Source organism: Gouania willdenowi, chromosome 12 (genome assembly GCF_900634775.1).
Source record: "Gouania willdenowi chromosome 12, fGouWil2.1, whole genome shotgun sequence".
Lineage (NCBI taxonomy): Eukaryota > Metazoa > Chordata > Actinopteri > Blenniiformes > Gobiesocidae > Gouania > Gouania willdenowi.
In genome coordinates, this window is record NC_041055.1 from 31,603,533 (window position 1) to 31,625,209 (window position 21,677).

At 36.4% G+C, this 21,677-nt stretch overlaps 2 protein-coding genes across 7 annotated transcripts in view; one reads left to right on the forward strand and one right to left on the reverse strand.

The window, feature by feature from the left end:
- The window catches only part of tnpo1 (transportin 1), a 30,461-nt gene extending 27,291 nt beyond the window's left edge, over positions 1-3,170 (forward strand). For 2 of the 3 annotated variants that reach the window (XM_028462419.1, XM_028462418.1), the window contains exons 21-25: positions 70-145; positions 1,069-1,168; positions 1,251-1,325; positions 1,943-2,076; positions 2,176-3,170. In XM_028462419.1, the coding sequence (XP_028318220.1) occupies positions 70-145; positions 1,069-1,168; positions 1,251-1,325; positions 1,943-2,050 (359 nt within the window). In that variant the 3' untranslated portion in view covers positions 2,051-2,076; positions 2,176-3,170. Of the gene's footprint in view, positions 1-69; positions 146-1,068; positions 1,169-1,250; positions 1,326-1,942; positions 2,077-2,175 lie in introns of those variants that run through there. The other variant, XR_003675212.1, reaches the window with a different exon arrangement.
- A 4,317-nt stretch (positions 3,171-7,487) lies between these two features.
- On the reverse strand, positions 7,488-18,436 carry LOC114473055 (probable global transcription activator SNF2L2). Of its 4 annotated transcripts, none has more exons than XM_028462446.1 (7): positions 18,333-18,436; positions 18,105-18,145; positions 15,316-15,542; positions 14,604-14,709; positions 12,126-12,227; positions 11,889-12,033; positions 7,488-9,048 (listed from the first exon to the last, which is right to left on the reverse strand). In XM_028462446.1, the coding sequence occupies exons 1-7, from the start codon at positions 18,406-18,408 to the stop codon at positions 8,921-8,923; spliced, it is 825 nt and encodes a 274-aa protein (XP_028318247.1). In that variant the 5' UTR covers positions 18,409-18,436; the 3' UTR covers positions 7,488-8,920. The 4 variants fall into 4 exon arrangements, with proteins under 4 accessions (XP_028318247.1, XP_028318245.1, XP_028318248.1 ...); XM_028462444.1 differs by having other exon boundaries at positions 18,030-18,145; XM_028462447.1 differs by having other exon boundaries at positions 18,105-18,203; positions 18,333-18,432.
- Between the last annotated feature and the right edge of the window lie 3,241 nt (positions 18,437-21,677).

A 21,677-nucleotide genomic window follows, 5' to 3' on the forward strand; every position in this document is an offset into this window, starting at 1 on the left:
CTCCCCCTCCTCATTGCTCATGTCTTGGTTGCCGTTTGGTGGTGTGTAACCGTGATTACGTTACCTTAGCAATAACAATTGGTCGTCTTGGTTACGTTTGTCCTCAAGAGGTGGCACCCATGCTACAGCAGTTTATAAGACCCTGGTGTGTATTATTCAATCTTTTTTTTAATTCATCTTCCTCTGCTTTCTTTCTTTCTTTCTTTCTTTCTGTCTTTCTTCTTCTCTCCTCATTTGTCGGCTGATTGTTCCTCTTCCTCTGTCGCCCTCTTCCTCCTCCTTCTTCTTCTTCTTCTTCTTCATCTTCTTCTTCTTTTCCTCACTTTCCTTCTGAAAAAAAAGTCCTTTCTGTTGTGTTTTCTTCTCAGTTTGTAATCATTGCCAAACCTTGTGACTAACCCTGTCCTCTTTTAGGTCCTCTCTGTGATTTTGTGTTTTTTTTTTTTTTTTTTGCCTCAGTAGCACCTTCCTTCATGTTATTCTACTTTTAAATCCATTTGATTTCTAGTTTTTTGTCCATGGTTAAATCGTCACTTTGAAAAGATGCATGGGATCAGATTTATTCCACATGCCCGCTGGTTCAGCACCAGAGAAAGGATGCAGTCCTTTAATATAAAAGCCCTTTCTCATGTCGTGGTCACCCAGCTGCATGTGCCTGTGTCCACAAGTGACCCCCAAATTTGTCCGTTTATAGTCAATCCCTCCAAAATAAAACAAAAACTAAAGTAATGTTAGATTCAAGGTGCTATAGAGGAGCTGTAGACTATGTTACATGTGTTCTAGTCTAGTCTGTTGTGTGTGTGCATGCTTCATGTGTGCTGCTAATGTCAGACAATCAGAAGAAGATAAACAAATAGCCTCATATAGTCAGATTAGTGCAATAATAACATTAATTTATTATACTCAATTGGCTGCTGTTACTTCTCACAAAATATTTTATTTTCATAGCAACAGTTACTACAGCTACGAGGAAAATGTCTTCTCTTTTTCTCTCTTTTTTTTTTTCTTTTTTAAAGTTACTTTTTTATTTTTATTTGTCAAGCTAAATTGGCTCCGCCCACTTTCCAGGTGCACGTCTCTGCGCAACATCAGAGACAATGAAGAGAAGGACTCTGCGTTCAGGGGGATTTGTACAATGATCAGCGTGAACCCTGGAGGCGTAGTGCAGGTGAGACTTTGTTGTGTTATTATTGTGTTGTGTTTTTGTTGTGTACGTTGTCGCGTCTCCTCACGTCTCTTCCCTGGAACAGGATTTTATATTCTTCTGTGATGCAGTGGCCTCCTGGATAAACCCCAAGGATGATCTCAGAGACATGTTCTGTAAGGTAAAGAGAATCTAGAACATAAATCATTTTTGTTGTGCATTGCGATGTTAACAGATTTAAACCTGGAAGATAATTTAAACCTATTCTATTTTATATATTTGAAGCCAAATACAAGATTGTCCTATAATTACTGAAGAGGATCAGGGCCACAAAGTCCAAAATGTTTTAAGTCTGACTTTTTTCTCAGAATAAGAAATACTGACTTCTTTCATTAGCATTAAAAAAATCTGACTTTTTCCTCTTGAATTTAAGACAGTACACACTAATTGAGTGTGTAGTGTATAGTACAGAGTTTGCCATTTACAACACAGCCTATGACTAGTAACCCACCATGCATACTTAAAAAATGTCCCCATATAGTATACATATAGGTATTTCTCACTTATTCTTTCTTTTCATACTATCTAATGTGAACGCACTACATACTCAGTTAGGCTACTCATTTCACACTTAGTATGAGTAGAATGTTAGTATGACATTTACAGCATGGCCTTAAGAGCCTTGATGATATGACATAAAGCTCTCTTTCCTGATATAGTGTTCTTGGCTGTCCCCTAGTGGTACATTCTAAGAAATGTTTGAACATGATGTGAACTCTTCCTGGTGTTTGATTTCAGATTCTTCACGGTTTCAAAAACCAAGTGGGTGAAGAAAACTGGAGGCGTTTCTCAGATCAGTTCCCGATGCCTCTGAAGGAACGACTGGCCACATTTTACGGCGTGTAACTGCATCTTCAGCCTCATCACTCGGGGTCAGTTTCCTCCCCTGAAGCTGAAAAAAAAGCTTAACTAATGAGAAAATGCTAAGCTACATGCTAATGCTAACGAGGCCTGTCTGTGTTTGTGTGCAGGTCAATCACCATGGGAGACAACATTGGGAACCATCCCAGGGAACACGTTCCCCTGTATGGAGGGGACCTGTTAAGGGAAGGGAAGGGGTCGGGGCCCCTCCTGGACCTGGAGGACGGGGTGGGAGGGAGGTGGTAGCTGCAGTTCCTGGAGCTCCTCCTGCACCGGCAACGGAGGGAGAAAAGGGAATTGGCAGAAAGCTACACGGGAGGAAAACTTACGTACAAACAATTAGTGACTGATTAATCAATCATCCCAAAAATTAGGAACCGTTTGATAAATTCCATCAACGCTTTTCTTCATAAAAGAGCTGCTGTTGCTTTAAAAAAAGAACCGTTCACCTTCATCCAAGATTATTCCCACCTTCCTTTTTCCAGCAGTGCAGAAGCTGTTTGTTCTGTTAACGTAATAACAGCAGACGTGTTGATGAGCAGCTCGGCTCTGTTTAGGTAGCATGCTCGTTGCTCGTGTCATTGTGGGAATCATTAGTAACGTGTTACAGGCTCTTCTTCTTTGATCTCGTAATTTGTATTTAAATCGCGTTGTGTTTCCTCTGGAGACTGGATAGCAGCTAGCTGTGACGTAGCATGGCAGGGCTCACACACACACACAAAGAGTAGAAAGTGTAGCTGTCGGAGTGATTCTTTTGTTTTTCGTGTCATCAGAAAGCGTCTTCTTTGTGTCGTGTGGTTAAAATGAAGGAAGAGCACGCAGTGACCTCCTGTGTGTTAGTTTGGATCTTAGTATATTTCATTTTTTAATTCTTGGACTCCAAACGGTGACGACACAAACCTGTGTGTGACCTCAAACCATGGAAGTAGTTGTAAAAGCCGTTTTGTTTCTTACTGCACTACATACAGCATGATCCCAGGATGACTGTAAACGTGTTGGATGGTCGTCGCTGTCGGGTGTGTGGATGCTTTCATCTCTTGCATGTTGGTGGCCCCTCACAACCCAGTGAGGGGGGGTCGTGGGAGGGAGGGAGGGACGTACAACACGGGGACTTAAACCTTCAAACTCTAAACCCCTTTAGCTGGATGTATGGCTCTTAAAGGATCCTCCACTGTTTTTACAAATGAGGCCAAAATCTTCTAAATGTCTTATTAATAGATCTATGTACAATAATATGCATTATATTAATTTAATTGTCTTTTAAAAATGGAACTACTTTACAGTTTTAGAGCCTGTGTTCCTCCATCTTGAAATCACATGACTGATGTCACACGGCCCCACTGCCTGTAAACATCCCATTGTTTTCTATTGGAGTGAAACATTCAGCTTTTTAGATCATTTAGAAGCTTTTTTACTCAAAATGACAACTTGTGCTGTATTTGGTTGATGTAAATAATCAGCAACCAGAAAGAGGGTAAAAACAGTGCGCTGACACGCTCTGGTGGCTGAAGTTACTAAGTAATCACGGACAGTTAAAGACACACAAACCCTGAGGATAGAAGTCCTACTGGGTGGGAGTCCTTCCGTCTGTGATTACTTACTAACTTAAGCGCAATGTTTAAGGGAGAGTAAAGGTCCCTCAGGAGAGCTCTTCTTCTCTGCTTTATTAATAATAAAATAATAATACATAGAATTTTATATAGTGCTTTATCATAGACACTCAAAGCACTTTACAGAATGAAGGCTTCATTTTTTTTCACTCCACACTTAGTGGTGGTAAGCTACTATTGTAGCCATGGTGCACCATCGGCTCCTCCCACCACCACCACCAACACTCACTCACGCACTACATTCATACTAGGTAATGTGGGTGAAGTGCCTTGCCCAAGTAACTGGAATTCTCAGTGGTCTCCATCCAAACTATCCAGACCGGCTTCGCTTCAAAGATCTAATGAGATCGGGCAATGACAGGCTGGTGTGTCTACTACCAAACCACAGAGTTGGAACTGTCGCCCCCTGCGGTCACAGATTTTTTCCGGTCACAACAGTTTTTATCCTTTTTCAGTAAACAAAATAGGGTTTCATCGACTTTTTTACCTTTTGTTGATCTTTTTTTTTTTTTTTTTTTTTTAGAGCAACCAAATGCAGCAAAAGTTGTAATTTTGACTGAAATATCTGATAAATTATGTAAAAATCATCCTGGATGTTTCACTCCAATAGAAAACAATGGGATGTTTACGGGCAGTGGGGCCGTGTGACATCATCAGTCACGTGATTTCAAGATGGAGGAACACAGGCTCTAAAACTGTAAAGTAGAGACATTTTTAAATCTTAATTAAATGAATATGGTGCATAATAATGTGTTTTGTTCGACATAGATCGAGAAGGTTTTAGGCCACATTTGTAAAAACAGTGGAGTATGTCTTTAAAACTGTGAAATTACAAGAATGTCGACGTCCATTCTCGTTGTTTTTGTTTTCTTTTTTTGGTTTGTTTTTTGCGCTGTTCCACTTTTGTTTTTTAAAGTGTCTGAGTGTTTTAGTTACAGCCTGAATGTATTCCATGATGGGATGGAGATAAACTAAAGTTGTTTGTTGTTGTTGTTGTTGTTTTGCTCACGCACAGCCAGTCACTACTCCTCTGCTGGTCAGAGTGAGAACTGCAGTATTTTACTTAGAATTTAAAAACAAGTGCTGGAAATGAACGATGTAGCCAAAAAGCTCATGACTATTAGTGTTAATTTATTGCTACTAAAAAATCAAATGTAGTCGAGACATGCAATAAGCGTCTGATGCAATTGGGTTTTTGCAACGTTGTAGAACATTAACGTTTTAGATTATTGTAGTAAATGTATTAATTATGAATAAAAGTCAGGACAGGATGAAGCACATCATGGAATACTGAGGGCGTCTGTGTGTACACGTCACTTTTTGTGTTTCAAAGTGATTTTTGTCTCACATTCCAGCTGTTTGGTGTGTAAATAACACAGTAACTGCACTGTGTGTGTGTGTGTGTGTTTATCCTGTTGTTACTGTGTTGTATTCCTGAATCGACTGCTGCTATACGTCATATAGTCTCACCACTTGAATCTGTTTTCTGTGTTTACCTCAGGTTGTTTGTGTCCAGTGTTGTTGTTGTTATTGTTGTTTGTTGTATTATTTTCCTTATTGTTTTTTTTTTGTTTGCCATTGTGTGTTTTTCGTCATCGACTACTGAGAAGTAAAACGCTTGCCCTTCACATGTGGGTGTTAACGTGTAGATGTAATTCTATGTACTTGCACTCTACGGTGATCAATGCCTTTAGAGCAGATACTTAGAAGCTTTTAAGAGGTTTTTCCATCAGATGAACAGAATTGGACAAAACTAGGGAGGTTTGAATTGGTTGTGACATGTTTTATTTTGAATCTTAATTAAAATGTATTTTATAAAATAGCTTCTGTGCCCAACTGTTAAATCAGCCTTTAATCCTGATCAGATAGCCTGCCTTCATCCTTTTTGCTAATAAATAAATGAACGTCATTTTGATAGACATGATTTGATTTTTTAAAAATAAGCTGCTGAATTTAAAAATGTATTAAAAAAAAAAAAAAAAAAAAGCAACTTTGGGGCCACCAAATATTTTGGATCATGCAAAGACTCTATATTGTACTGTAGTAATTTTGTAATCTTTGTAAGACGATACAGTGGGTGTGTGACTGGTTACCATTGCTTGAATCTGTACATTGTTCTAATAAATTGTTTTCATTATTTGTAGCGTACTTGACTGTTTTGGTCAGATTTTTATCACTTTTTTTATTCTGTTAAAAGCTGCTTTTCCCTGCACAGCCAAAAGGATATTTACTGACCATCATCTGCTCACTGTCATTTAAATTAATAGTATGAACATACAGTAATTAAAAATGACAGTGACATTTGGTACATGACTGTGAAACGTATGGACACAGAAAGTTTTAAAATAACTCCAAAAAAACCCACAAAATGACTGCATAAATAATACACATACACATTAAATGACAACGACAACAAAATAATTTCAAAAACACTCATGACAATTTAAGCACACATAATCACTCAAAATATGTGCTAAATAATACAAAGAATACACAAAACATCTTAAAAAAACAACACACACACACACATTAAAAGACAGAAAATCACAAAATTACTACTTTAAACAACCAAACGGACAACTTAAGCACGCCAAACGATGCAAATATAATACCAGAAACACACAAAATGATTTGAAAAACAGCCATAATGACAATTTATGCACACATAATGACTCAAAAATGTGCTAAAAGATACAAATAATATCGCAAAAGGACAGAAAACCACACAAAATGACTCCAAAAACAACCAAAGTGACAAATTAAACACAAAAATAACTACAAAACTTTCTGTCTGTTCAGTTTGGTTTGTGTGTAGCGGAGAGTCTTTGTTTGAGACCATAGATCTTTATTTAAAATATATATATACAAACACTGGTTTTACTTAAATGTCCTCATAATTTATAAACAATTTAAGTTGATACATAGCCAATAATTATTACAGAAATATCAATATTAAAAATTAAACACATGCTATAATTATTCCATAAAATATGTTTAGGTTAAATGCATATAACATAGTTGTTATATGAATATGAGGACACAAATGTCTACAGTTTTTAAAAGATAAACTCTAAAAGGTGAGGAATCGTTTGTTTCATGAACAGTGTTCATGTTGCACTTTAACCGCTAGGTGGCGACAAAGTAATGGAAATATAATCACCAGTCCGTATGAGAGGGGGAAAACCCTGAATAATTAATTATAAAAGTTAATATCTAGTTAATGTTTAGATGTAAAATTGTGTATAAAAATTCTATTCCTACATTGTTTTTTTGTCTGTTTAAAAGAGAAGTTTTGCAATAAACAGAAACATATGCAGACAAATTCCAATTTCAGATTATAAATATTTGAATTATTAATATTAATATTAATAGTAGTAGCAGTATTCTACTGTGATGTGTTCATTTGTATTTAATCCCCATTTAATTAACAGTCTACTACTTAATTATGTACCTTTTCTTTCTAATTTCTTTCTTTTTTTTTTGTTTAGTGTTTCTTTTCATTTTAATTTACAATATTTCTCAAGCCTCTGTAACAAAGTATTTTCTTACAATACTTGGTGATTAAAAAATTGGTTATTTAGTTATGTCTAATTGTTGAAATTCTTCTTTTTAATAATGCCAATTGATTTAAAATAATAATAGTTTAGTTTTCTAAAATAGATTAAATAATTAAATAATAGAGAACTATGGATTCTAGTTCATTAATATTTTTGAAAGGGCATTGGTTGAAATAAAAAAAAAAAAAAAACATTAACAGCAGTGCAAACTTTTTGTTTAAATTTATTTTCAAAGTGTTGTAAGTGTTACACGTTTTGCAGGGATTGTCTGAACAATGATATTTTTCCCGTCATCCCAAACACCAGGGGGCAGTAGAAGTAGAAGTAGAGGAGAACAAGGTTTCACACAAACTGTACAAGTGAGAATATTAGAGCACGTGGAGTACAAATTAAAGCATTATTTATCATCATTATTATGTATCAGAAACACACACAAAAAAAAAAAAAAACCTTTTGTATGTTTTTATCAAAGATATTTCGTCCTTTTTGTCCCATTCACATATTTTTTAATGAAGTAATCAATAGTCCACATGGTGTCTTTCCTCTGCTTCATCTGATCAGGAGCTGCTCAGAGACTCATTCAGGTATTTATTACAAACACAGGAAGGAAAACTGTTGAAATATGGAATGTAAAAAATAAAATAAAAACTCAGTCACTATTTCATAGCTGATTTATTTTGATCTTTTAGCTATTTTTTCTTTCGCTTGAGACAGAAACTCATGTAAAACAGCATGTTCTATATCACTGTTGAATCTAAATCTAAATGTTGAATGTAAATCTAAATGTTAAAATCTAAATTTATGTCTAAATGTTAAATCTAAATGTCAACGTTAAATCTAAATGTTAAATGTAAATCTAAATGTTAAATCTAAATGTAAACATTAAATCTAAATGTAAATTTAAATCTTTACCATTTTGTATGATTTCTGAAACGCTTTACACTTGGCGACCAATTTAACATTTGGATTTAAATTTAACAGTTAGATTTACATTTAACTTTCACATTTAGATTTATTTTTCAACTTTACCCATTTTTCAAAGTGTCAGGATGGCTGAGGGGTCTAAGACGTCTAACTCAAGAATTCTGCCTTGGGCTCGAATCCCAAATTTGACATATACATTTTTTCATTTTAACATATTTAACACGGCAAATTCCACCTTTAAATATACATATGAGAGGAAAAAAATCAACATTTTAGGGTATTTCCTGGATTACGGTTCGGGCTAAAATAAAAGCATTAGCGGGGAAGCTAAAAATAAATATGAGCTAAAATAAAACTGATGGAACTTAAAGTCACGTGATGCACCTATCACGTGGCGTAAACTGGCCAATGAGGGCGCATACGAGTCTATGTTTAATGTATCCATAGCCACGGCCTTTTAACAATGATGTATAGAACATGCTGTTTTACATGAATTTCTGCCTCAAATTAAAGAAAAAATAGCCAAATGTGATGAAAATGAGCTAAAAGTTCAAAACATGTCTTCGTTTATGAACCAGTGACTGAGTTTTTTTACATTCAGCACCACACGGTGTAACACACGGAATCTGCAAAAGCAAATGACAGAGACCAAAGCAGGAGAAATGTGAATGATTTTAAAATGATCACATGATCCTTTGATTAGAAAATGCAGTAAAAAAGAATGAAAAAAGGGATGTGATGGACAGGTGTAGAAAAGAGTGACTTCAACCCTCGTCTTTTGTGATGTTTCCGTGTAAGTCGTCATCGATGTTGAAGCCACTGTGGATCTGATGGACCAACGATGTGTTTCTGCTTCCTTCCTCATTCAGGGTCTGGACTAGTGATGCTTTCACTGTCAACCAGAAAAAAGCAGAAAACTGAGTCGGTATATGCTTCAGTGCATTGGTTGTCACGGAAACAAACCAGGTAAGATGCTTTACCTCTCAAGACATTTGAAAAAGAGATAATATAAATCAGTGGTCACCAACATGGTGTCCGCGGGCCCCAGGTAGCCCACATGGACCATGTGATGGGCCCTCAGGTGCTCTAGTCACCAATGAGCTGCATCTGAAATCTGATTTACTTCCTAAGATTCAAACTAACAAAGATAAATAGACAGTAGATGTAGTTAATATTTATTAAAGTTAAATACTGCTGCACGTGATAAAGTTAAGGTACATTTTGAAACTATGACATAATTGTTACATTTTACATTAATGTTATGTTTTACGATTAGTTGAAAGTTGTTTTTCAGTAGCTAGGAAAATAGGAAGATGATAATTATCTATGAAATGTAATGAAAATGAAACAACTGCATAAATTAGGAGAAATACAGTGTTGTATGTTGAAACGTAAACATTTCAGAACTTTTTAAGTTACTGCTAGCCTTCCTAATTATGTTAAACTCAAATTAAAACCATAAACATTTAGTATTTAACCCTTTAAAACCTGTAATATTAATATCTCCTCTTGGGTTTTTTTTTGCTTATTGTGTCTATAAAATGGTCAATAAATGTCATTTTATGAAGTGCTTTTACGCTTTTATGCCATAACACTTTAGACCATTGTTTCCCAACCAGGGGTACACGTACCCCTAGGGGTAGACGTACCCCTAGGGGTACGTGAGCACATTGCAGGGGGTACGTGGAAAAATTAAGAATTTATTTCCAAGATAATAAAAAATATTCATTTCATAAGTTCGTCAATAAAATGGTACGTGTGCGTAGTGACTTGTTTTTAAAGTTTAAATGCCTGTTTAAAGGGGACATTTTGTGGTAAATGTCATAAAAGTTATATATAACACAGGCAGGTTAATTATTTGTTTTATATTTATTTATATAACTTATTTTTATTTATTATTATTTTTCTAATTTCAACTTCATTATTCTTCTTTAATAACAATATAATCATAATATATTAGTATTAATAATACAAATGTTTACTATAATATAATTTCTTATATTTATCATTTTTATTGCCTTGAAGGCAACGTCATTTTATGTTTAATTTGAGTTAAATAAGAAGATAATGCCTGAATATTAATTGTTCAGTTTAAGAAGATGAAATAAAATGACTTGCGTTAAATATTCAGTTGTTATGTTCACACGTATGAGTGAGGGGGTATTCATGGTATGACAAAAAGGCTCAAGGTACACAAGACAAGAAAGGTTGAGAACCACTGCTTTAGACTTCCAATAATTGTCTTTTTTTAACGTTTCATCACATGTTCTATCAGTGTAATATCAGTTTAAAATGAAGAAAAACACAAAAGCAAAATAGATTTTTTGAGATTTAGTAGGAAGAAAACAGTGAAAGCTCACATGAATAACAGATTTTTTTCTAAAAATATATAAAATTTAGAATGTACAGAACTATTTACAACAACAAAAAAAATGTTTCCATGTTTCTAAATGTGCAAAAACGGCCATTTTATGGCAACTATAAACAATCGCAAGCTGAAGTGATTGTTTGCAGGCTTTTCTACGAAGGAGGGAACATGATTACCGTAAAGTTTGTAGGTTGTCAGTAAAGCACAACATGTTAGCTTTCAGAAACAGTTGGAATCTTTCCGATAAAGTGAGTTCAAACAGAGTTACGGTCATTATAACGTACGCATACCAGGATGCGTCGCCGGCGACGCAGCAGGTGTTGAAGGGTTAAGATCTGCTTTTCAAATCGGGAGCAAAAACCATATTTTGGGAAACTATTCCATGTCATTTCAACAAATGGGACACGCCCTTTAATCTAAAAGAATTCGGAAATATTTAAGTTTTTATTATTATTTAAAATTAATGTTCAGTTTGATCTGATCAATACTTTTTGAGATATGGACAATTTAGTGAGGGGGGGGTGTGTCCGTATTTTTCTTCCATGTTCATCTTCCAAAACATCTGTAACTCCATCACATAGAAAGGTAAATATGGTATAGTAATAAGCTCCACCCACTCTCTCAGAATATAGAAATAGATCTGCTATACATCCTATATATCTGGTGGACAAGTCAGCTCCTCTAAATAGTCACTAAGTCAGTGTGTGTTTGGGTCTGGAACATGTTTGTGTCTTCAGTAAACTACTTAACATATGTCTCAGCTCCCTGTAATGTGATCAGCTTAGAGCTATGAACATAGACTGTTCACATCACTATTGATTAGTCACAGATATGCATTGGTTCTAGACTCACACGCTCTGGAAATATGAACAACATACTTTGTTTTTAACTCTTTGTATTGGCCCATAACTGCATGTAGGAATGTAAGAAACAAATCTGATCTGTTTTAATTTATAGTATAAATGTTTCTCTTTATTGGGATATAAAACATTTTTTAATTTTTTATTTTGGGCCCCAACTTTGAATTATTTCATCACTCGTCAATATTGAAAATCCTTTACATGAGGCCATGATCACTTGGCTCAGTGTCTTACAATCATTTATTGCACAAAAATGGAACAATTGGTAAAAATTTCTGAAAATCCTGAAAATTTGTTGAAATGACATGTAATGACCCGTTTACGTTCATACAAAGCCGTTCACGTTTCAAACTAGTAATTCTAGTTTTTGCCCACTAGAGGGTGCTGCCAACTGGCTAAAAAAATAAAATAATATCTCCACAGGCAGGTCGCACTGCACGATAAGTCACTTCCTCATTTTTAAATGTAAATAAAATAGCGACTTATTATTGGTTCATCCTTCACCTGTGGATGGGATGAACTGGTCTTCAGCTCGTCCTCCATTATCGCTGTGACTGGTACTGACTGATTCCTTTGTGTCCTCGTCTGTCACGATTCTTTGTCTGGCGCTCTCAAAAACAGACCTAATGACAATGGAGTCCTCGTAGATCTGAGGCTCACACACACACACACACACACACACACTGGAGATTAGAACACACCTTACAGTAGCTTTATTATACTAAAGTAGATAAACCTCACCTGAGATCCCTCCAGGTTATACGTTTGAGCGTTGTGGCACAAGAGGAAAACATCCTTTTCCAAATCCCCGACGTTTCTGTATTTGTGGTTACGCACACGTTCCTGTGACGCACAATAGAGGAACTGGACTTTAAATAAATCACACTATAAATTAGCTTAGGTGTGTCTACACGAGGGGTCTGCAACCTTTACTCTCAAAAGAGCCATTTTACCTGAACTCACCTGGATTAAAGTGCTTCCGGAGCCAAAAAATACCTTCTCATTGAAGACAATGTGTGTATAAAATTGTATACAGTTAAAACTATATCAAATAATGTTATGTAAACATGTATTTATTTACAAAAAATAACACACGTCAGTCAACACAAGCTAATTGCTAATTTCTTGCAACATATCAAGTATGCATACTAAACCAGCATGTTGACAGTTAAATACAGTAAATCCTTCCCCACACATAAAATCCCTATTTTCTATCAGAATAGTCTTTTTTGTTAGTTTAGTTATTTTACCAGAGGTTTAAAACTTAAGGTTAGCCACAGGTGTAGGAAAGTTGATGAACTGTCGATGTTGAAGGAGGTGAAGAAGGAATGTTATTGCACAACATGATTTCTTTTTAAGTTAACAAATGGTTTTATCATAATTTTATTTGAAGTTAATATCATTAATCACCAATATCCTCTGTAAGAAATAACAATTCATGATTTTAATTGATTTTTTTAAACTATAAGGAGCCATTGCAAAAAAGTAAAAGAGCCACGTGAGGCTCCAGAGCCACAGGTTGCAGACCCCTGGTCTATAAACATGTCAAAGTTAAATGACTTTAATATGGGATCAAATTAGGGTCATAAAGATTGTGTGCGTAAAAAAAAAAAAATCTGTGTGAAAAAAAAAATTGTATTTGTAAAAGACATTTTGGGTGCGTGAGAACTTTTCTCTTACAAGTACAAAACCAAATACAGACAAATTGTGAAACTGGTTTAATTGTGTTTGTTATTAAGGTGAAAAAGTGACTTAGTTCTGCTTTAACAAGGGACGTGGAAGTGAATTTTAATTGTTGATTATGGTAGACAGTTTAAGCAGCTGCGTAGTTAAAGTTCTCACACACACGCACACACACACTAAAGGTATTTTGCAGATACAAAATGGTTTTTACAAATACGAATACTTTTTTCACACACTGATTTTTTTTTTACACACACTAAATATCTGACCCTAATTTGATCCCATACTTTAAACACTGACAAATCTCTTCAGTATTCAAAACTTTTGTCGTCATTATGAAGTAAAGCAATGGTTCTCAACCTTTTCCTGGTCCCGTACCCCTTAAGACACTGTACCTTAAAAAACACAATAATTAGGGTAACCGTACGTCCAGTTTTACCCAGACATGTCTTCTTTTCACGTCTGGTCCAGGGATATTTCACAAATTGATAAAATTGTCCAGGTTTCCCAGGGACCCTGAACGCATATTTGAGGAACACGTTAATTTAAAAGAAAGTAACCCCTCTAATATTTGCTCTGTCTAATAAATTCCACCAGTTTCTGAAAGCTAACGAGTTGCTCTTTAAAGCCAATGTGGGTAATTACAGTAAATTTAAAATTGTTTGACAAAATCGTCACAAGGAAAAGAGGAGGAAGAGTAAAGTCCAAGAAAGGGAGATTAAGAGACTAAAATATCAGTGGATTTAATTGAAAAAATTATTAAATGAAGAGTATATTTATTAATTATTTACTGTTCTGTTATAGTATAGATTTTAGGAAGGTATATATGAGAATCTCATGGATGGACAATAACGACTTATTTGTTTTGTAAATTGTATTTTGTCGTTATCAAGGTTGATTCAAGTAAACGTTGAATACTTTGAGTATTTGGAAATCAAAATATGTTCACCCTATAATAACTTAATGTCATATTCATTGTAGCCTTACATTGAAAATTATATATATATATAATCTGATTTATTTAACAAAATAATCTACTGGCATTTTTAGTGAGAAACAATCTCTTTTTTTGGGATAAATAATTCAGTTATCAGTTATACAACATATTCATCACCCTGAAACTGTGAAATACAACTCACGACAACTTTAATGAGAAGCTGAGGTTGAGAAAATTAAGAAAACGCTAATGTTTGGATTAATTTGAGTCTTAAATATTTTTCACACAGTCTTTTTCTCTATTTTGTTTTCATGTTTTTCGAAGCTGAAAATCCACTTTCACACATGTACGTGTTAGCATCCAGCACGTTTTACTCGCACAAAGCAATGTAGCTCTCGTCAGATTTTCTCTGTCACCACTAGAGGGCAGTCTGACAGAGGCCAGTGTGTAATTAGTGGCAATGCATGGAGGCTCCTGACTACTACTATATTTATATTCTAGTCTCCGATGTTGTTTCGCTGTTTTACATTTTTATTCACGTACCCTCATGACCGTACCCCACTTTGGTAACCTAGGCAACAGAGTAAAGGTACACATACTCTGATCCTCCTGAAATCCACGGGTTTTCGGATCAGTTCGTAGTACTCTGGGACCTCCTTCTTAGACGGAAGCTGGACGAAGCCTTTGCTGATCTGTCGTCCCAACCTGAGAGCACAGTTTAAATAAAGGGTTTCATTCAAAGTTCAAATCCCTAATATCATATGCAGAGTATTTAAAGGAAAGGGGAGAAGTATATTTAAAAAAAACTATACAAGTAGAATAATAATAAAACATATTCAGAAAGTGATATTTTACACAACTACTGTAAATAGTTACAAAAATATTACAAATCAAGATATCAAATATCTTTAAAAAAAACACAAAATATGCTGTTATGTACATGAAAAAACATACACAAACACAAATGTACACATTTTGTAATTTTATTATAATTAATAAAAATCCCTTTCCATGCTTACCCCAGTACAACAGCTGTAATGAAGCTAACTGGCTAAGTATGACAGCTGATCAGCTGTTCCATGTTTGAATTGTATCTATATTTTATTGATTTTCATGTTCAGGAAAAGCAACAAGTGAATAAACTGTTTCTGCCACTTGTGATGATGTTACGCTGGCACAGAAATCTCCCACACGGGCACAGCTTTGGTAAACTCAGATGATGTGTGCACACGATCACATTTCAAATTCTAAATAAACGATTAAGAAACGCGTCCGGCTCGTTTCTCCGTCTGCCCTTTGAACCAGACTCACCCGTCTTTGTAGTTGATGACCATGTCCACCAGCGTGTTCAGCGTCCGTGTGAGCTCAGGTGGGTTTGGAGGTAGTTTCTCAGCGGGGGGACGTCCTCGCTTCCTCTTCACCTTCTCTCCTGTTTCTGGGCCGACCGTCAGCTCCTTCTCTGATTGGTGGTCGGCTTTACGCTTCTTCAGACTCACGTCCTCATCCATGTCATCCAGGGATCCGTTCTCTGCTGCAGGCTGAGGCCGCAGGAAGCAAAACATCAACTCAACACATTGTTGACTTATACATACAGTATATTAGCGCCGTCCGACATGACTTTTTCACTTCCAATTCGATATTGCTGCCACGAAAATTGGCCGATACGATATCTGCAACGATCGTACATATGGAATTTATTATTTTTTTTAGTGTGAATTGTTAGAAAATTCTTGATTAAGTAATATTATTCAAACAGAGAAAAATCTTGGGCTGTTAAGTTTTGACTTCTACATAAGCTTATTGCATTTACAGAAGAAAAAAGTTTGGGTTTTTCTGAATTGATGAGATAAAAATAACAAAATCTAAAAATTGCCCTGTTTTTATAGAAAATTTTTTTTTTTTGGTTTATTTGAGTTGATGAGATAATTTTTTTATGGCAAATATTTTTGGGTTTTTCTGAACTGAAAAAGAAAAATATTATTATATCTCATCAACTCAGAAAAAAATGAAAAATATTCCCTTCAAGAACAGAAAAACAGGGCCAAATTAATTCAATTCAGAAAAACCAAAATTTTTTTTTTTTTTTTTTTGTAAATGCAATGAGCTTCCGAAAACTTCTATGGACCTATTTGAAAAAAATTAGCCCCCACGTTGCTCACAAAAATCCCGACAATTTTGGCTAGAAGCTAAGATCCAAGATGGCCGCCGACTGTGTTTACAAAAATATAGATTTGAACCTGACGGGAAGCAAATCCGTTACTGTTCATTCTTTGGTTATTCTGTTTTAAAACCAAATCAAAATAACAATTAAACGGTGTGGTTATTTTATTTTACTGACTTAAAACCAAAACACAAATATATTTAAAAAAAACCCAGATAAGAAGTGTTTTTCTGTTTTAAAATTAAAATATTAAACAGAACCAGAACTGAAGTCCACTGAACCCGGTTTCCCTTCACTGGTCCTGGATCAGGTCTCCACACAAACAATGGTTTTTTTCTTTTTAGGATTTATTGTTTTGTTTTCTGGTGTTACGGTCCAAATAGTAACCAGATAATCTGGTGGATGACTTACCTACTGTGAGGCTGGTGTGAGGACCAATAGATGTTAGAACTTCTACCATTAGAACCCTAGAAATGTTTTTTTTAATTTTAATTATGTGAACTTTTGGTTGGCAATTAAAAACCTGTTTTTGGGTGGCCGCCATTTTGAATTGTCCAATATGGTGACCCCATTGAGAATTGGCTCCGCCTCCCAACAGATCTGAATTCAGAAGGTCAAAAACTTCATGCTTCTTGACAAATTTGCACAATTCCCCCCCTAACAGACCAGAGTACTATAAGAGACAGCACGTGTGAGTGAGTTCTGTAGTGTGGCTTGTTTAGGTGAAGGCCTGGGTTAGAACGCACTCAGTAATTCATCCAACCGTGCTTTTCATGCTGAGTAGTGAAAGCAGCGACTCCTAAAACAAGTGTTTTAAAACAAAATAAGCTGTAAAAATATATACAATATATATCGATTAATACGATATTGTAATTTTCTATATCACCAAAATAGGAAAAAAAACTTGATATACCTTGAACCTTGAATCTTGATATATTGCCCAGTCCTAATTCCTGCTGTTTGTGCTTAATAATAATAATTGAAAATAAAGAAAATGGATTTTTATTTTTTTTTTAAAAACATCTGCAGCCACCACTTTGTTTTCTACCAAAGCCAATTAGAGTCAAACAGCAGCAGCAGCATCGTACATGCATTCATGCAGCAGAAGCTTTTCTGCAGCATCAGCCACGAGGAAAAAACAGGGAAAAAAACCACATGCTGTCTAATAATGCATCAGTCATCATACGTCGTGGAACAAAAGCATGCACTAGGACACACTAGGACACACTAAGACACACTAGTACACACTAGGACACACTAGGACACACTAAGACAGACTAAGACACACTAGGACACACTAGGACACACTAGGACACACTAAGACACACTAGGACACACTAAGACACACTAGTACACACTAGGACACACTAGGACACACTAAGACAGACTAAGACACACTAGGACACACTAGGACACACTAGGACACACTAAGACAGACTAAGACACACTAGGACACACTAAGACACACTAGGACACACTAAGACAGACTAGGACACACATGAACATGTGCACAGGCTGAGGAAATACAGTTAGAAACAGCAGCAATAGCAGCATCAGGGGAGACAACAATGGAAACCCTCCTCCTCATCATCACTCAGCTCCCTGTGGGGGGGCTGCAGTGCTTCACATCACAACCGATGGAGTTGAATCCACCAGCTGATTGACTGTGCGCGTGCGTGCGTGTGCATGTGATGCTCCCGTGCTGTATCCTAACAAGCCTTCCTCTTCTAGCACTAATCTGCAACGATTCCCTCTCGTGTGTTACAACACACACCTACACACACCTCCCCCTTCTCTTTTCCTCCCTCTCACACACACACACTAACACACACACATGCATGCAAGCACTCTCTCACGCACGCACGTTTTCTCCATCTCTTCCTCTCTTCCCATGCGATGAATCCTGAGGAAGACGAGACATGGAGGAGGCGGCTGTTACCTGCGCGTGGTCTGCAGGCGTGCTGTCGGGATGGGCTGCGGCTGTGGGGGAGAGAATTAACAAACCAGCATAGCGGCGAGCTGCTAGTCTCTTCATCAGCTGATCACTCAGAAGCAGAGCCCAAAAAGGGGGGAGAATAAACGAAGGAAAGGAACGCGCTATGTTTTCATACACACATCAATTGGTGGGGGGGTGGGGGGTGGAGGGGGGGAAAGACAAATGCATTACCCATCTCCTGCCTCTGTCTCTGCGATGAAGTCTTTTTCTTGACTCTGGAAGGCCCCGAGCTCGTCTCCCACTGCATGTTTTTAATATCCACTGTTGCCAGACCCTGTTCCCCCCCCCCCCCCCCCCCCCCCCCCCCCTCCTCTTCCTACCCCGCTGTTAAAGTTATCGGCTCCAATTTTTTTTTTATATACATAACACAACATCCATTTATGCAGATATGTGGGAGAGTTCACACAAAGTTTTCTACACAATGTGTGCACAAGCCACAGAAAATTCCTGCAGGCTGATTAATGCATGCATGTGTACTCAGATTACACTTAATACTGATGCCAAGACATCAAATGAGGGAGGGAGGGAGGGAGGAGGGGGTGGAGGGTGTTTTTGGGCTGACTTTTAAACACACATCTGGTTTCTGGGATTCATTTCGTTTACTGGTATTTTTTTTTTTCTTCACCCAGTTGTGCAAAAGCCTGATGGAAAAAAACAACAAAGTTTGTGTTGGAGTCAAAACAAGAAAAATAATCTGTATTTTAAGTGAGGACAAAAGCCTGATCCATCCATCCATCCATCCATCCATCCATCCATCCATCCATCCATCATTAATTTTGGCAGTTGTTTCTATATTTAACTTCACTAACTCTATAATAATTTTACTGGCATTTCAGAATTCAGAATTTTTTTTTTAACCAAAGACAAAGCACGGCACATTTATTTGTATAGCGCATTTCATACACAAAGCAGTTCAATGAGTTTTACATTATTTAAAAAGTGTAACAGAAAACATAAAAAGAACAATAAAATCAGCAGTGAAAATATTTATAATCAGTGGTAAAAACATTAAATGATTGACAAGTTTGGATGAACTACAGCTGGACCTGCGTAACGTGGAATTCAGTCTAATGACTCGGTTGGAGGTAAAATCCTAATCTACGTTAAATTTCCTTTGAAACGATATATCACACGACTATGTTCCGATAATTTTAGAACTGAATGGAAAAGGGGGTGGCCTCCGTCCTCCCCCCTTCAAAAAGGTCTCCGAGAGGCTCTTGACATCCGTTCATTGAATATCCATGTCAAATTACAGCCCGATTCAACGAGAACTAACGGAGGAGTAGTCATTTGAATAAGGGGGCCCCCTGGTGCCCCTGTGACACGTACGGGGCAATGGGCCGCATTCATATATTGAGATATGCCAATGATTGGGTACCACCAACTGTCCTGGGCTCCATAGCAAAAATCTGGCTCTGAGCGTTGATGCGTACGCATCCATAGATTATAGCTACCAAAGTAGTAGTGAGTAGTGATTTTAACTAGTGTCAACAACAACAACAACAACAACAACAACAACAACAAAGTGAGGGCGTTTTGAGTCCGGTAGCACGGCCTAAAAATATGGGGTTCCCGTACATTTGGACCTATACTGTAGGCCTGTAGGGTTATTAATGTGGATGCAAATTCTCAACACTGGGAGTGGTCATCAGATGCCTTTAAGAGACTAAGAAGAAATTCTTTTTAGCCTTTTTCTGCAACTACAACCAAACTTTCCATATTTTGACCTATATTCATCACTTTTTCTTGCCATTTTTTTGCTCATTTTAATGTGTTTTTGTTACATTACTCAAATTTCTGACACTTCTACATCACATTTCAATGTCTTTTCTGAACATTTTTTCCAGTTTCCAGACATGTTCAGCACTTATAAACCCTTTCCACCACTTTTACACCTAATGTGGAATTATTGTCACTTTTAAACTGTTTTCACCATATTCGTCATATTTTGCAACATGCTTGTTTTTAACTGTTAAGCCAGTATTGACACTTTGAACCATTTTTACCACTTTTTCCATCTGTTTTTACCCACTCTTTTTTGCAACTTTTAACCATTTTTTAAAAAAAATCCCATTTCACCAAATTTTCCACCATTTTTGGTCACTTTGAACCCATTTTATTTCTGATTAAAACCAGGATTTTCATCTTTAAGATGACTATAATAATAATAATAAACGTTCCTGGATAACAGTGGATATTATTCAGATGAATAAATAAATGTGGTTATCACAGATTCATAAAACAATGGACCATCATTTTACTGACTTTATGGATGAACCCCAAAAATCTCTCCCCTTTATTCCCCCTTATAGATGGTCCTGTCTCCACATGACTGTTCTTCAATGTTCATGTCTGTGTTCAACCACCTTCAGTGGGGGTCCCCGCTCTCTGGGACCTTTATTTTGGAGGTCGTGGGCTAAAAAAAGGTTGAGAACCACTGGTTTAAAGTAAAACGCCCATTATTTATTCAGGTGGTCAAAAGCAACGATGTTAACATTTAGCAACACTTGGATAAACTGACTGTTTTGAGTGAATAAAGAAAAAACAAGAGCTAAACTTATTTAAGTGATTTGCAAAAAAGTCTTGATTTTCTCCTTTTTCTCCATTGTTGATGCAATAAAATTGACCACAAACAGACGGAAATTCACCTCTAAAAGTTTGTGAGTCTAACCACAAATTAGCTCCAAATACACACGTTTGATTTGCTGGAGGTTTTTATGTAAATGCATTTGCAGAATTTCACAGATAAACTCCAGATGTAATCTTGTGCCGGTACTTTGATTTTCCACCTTAGTTCCCAAACATCTGAATTAAAACATGATTGTGAGAAACTGGATTAATATTATTCCACTTTGTGTCGTGAAGGTGGAAAATGTCGTCAGTAATGAGCTCGTGTCGCTCCCTGCGAACAAACAAAATGAAGGCTCATTTTTCATGCGTCGCATGAAACGACCTCAAACATTCAAACGACCTCTGATACTGATTAAAAAAAAAAAAAAAAAGGATGTTTTTTATCCTTCTTCATAATCTGATCGCTTTTAGCAATGACAGCGGTTCACCTTTATGAGTCGCAGACGTTACGTGTAAATTATGGCACCAAACACTCGCTCAAAAAGTGAAGGCTGTTGCCATGGCAACTGGAAATTTTTGATAATGGACCTCGTAGATCATTGTGTTTTATTGCTGTTGCTTGGAAAATGACTCGGAGAGGTTTTGTTCTGTCACACGTGCACAGAGCTCTCAGGAGGCACTGGAGAGACAAAAAAGAACAGGAGCAGAAATCCAACGACAAAAGGTGACAGCGTCAACTCATGAGCTGACAATTCCATTTATTGTTGTTCATGCTTAGAAAAAAAACAGACAATATATAAAGCATGCAGACAGGGGTCGAACAGAGAGAAAAACACATCTTTATTTTATGAGATTTGATCATTTAGCTGAAACTGTGAGACATTACACATAAGACACAATAGAAATGTGTTCATGTGTTATAAACTGTTTGGATTAGGGAAAAGA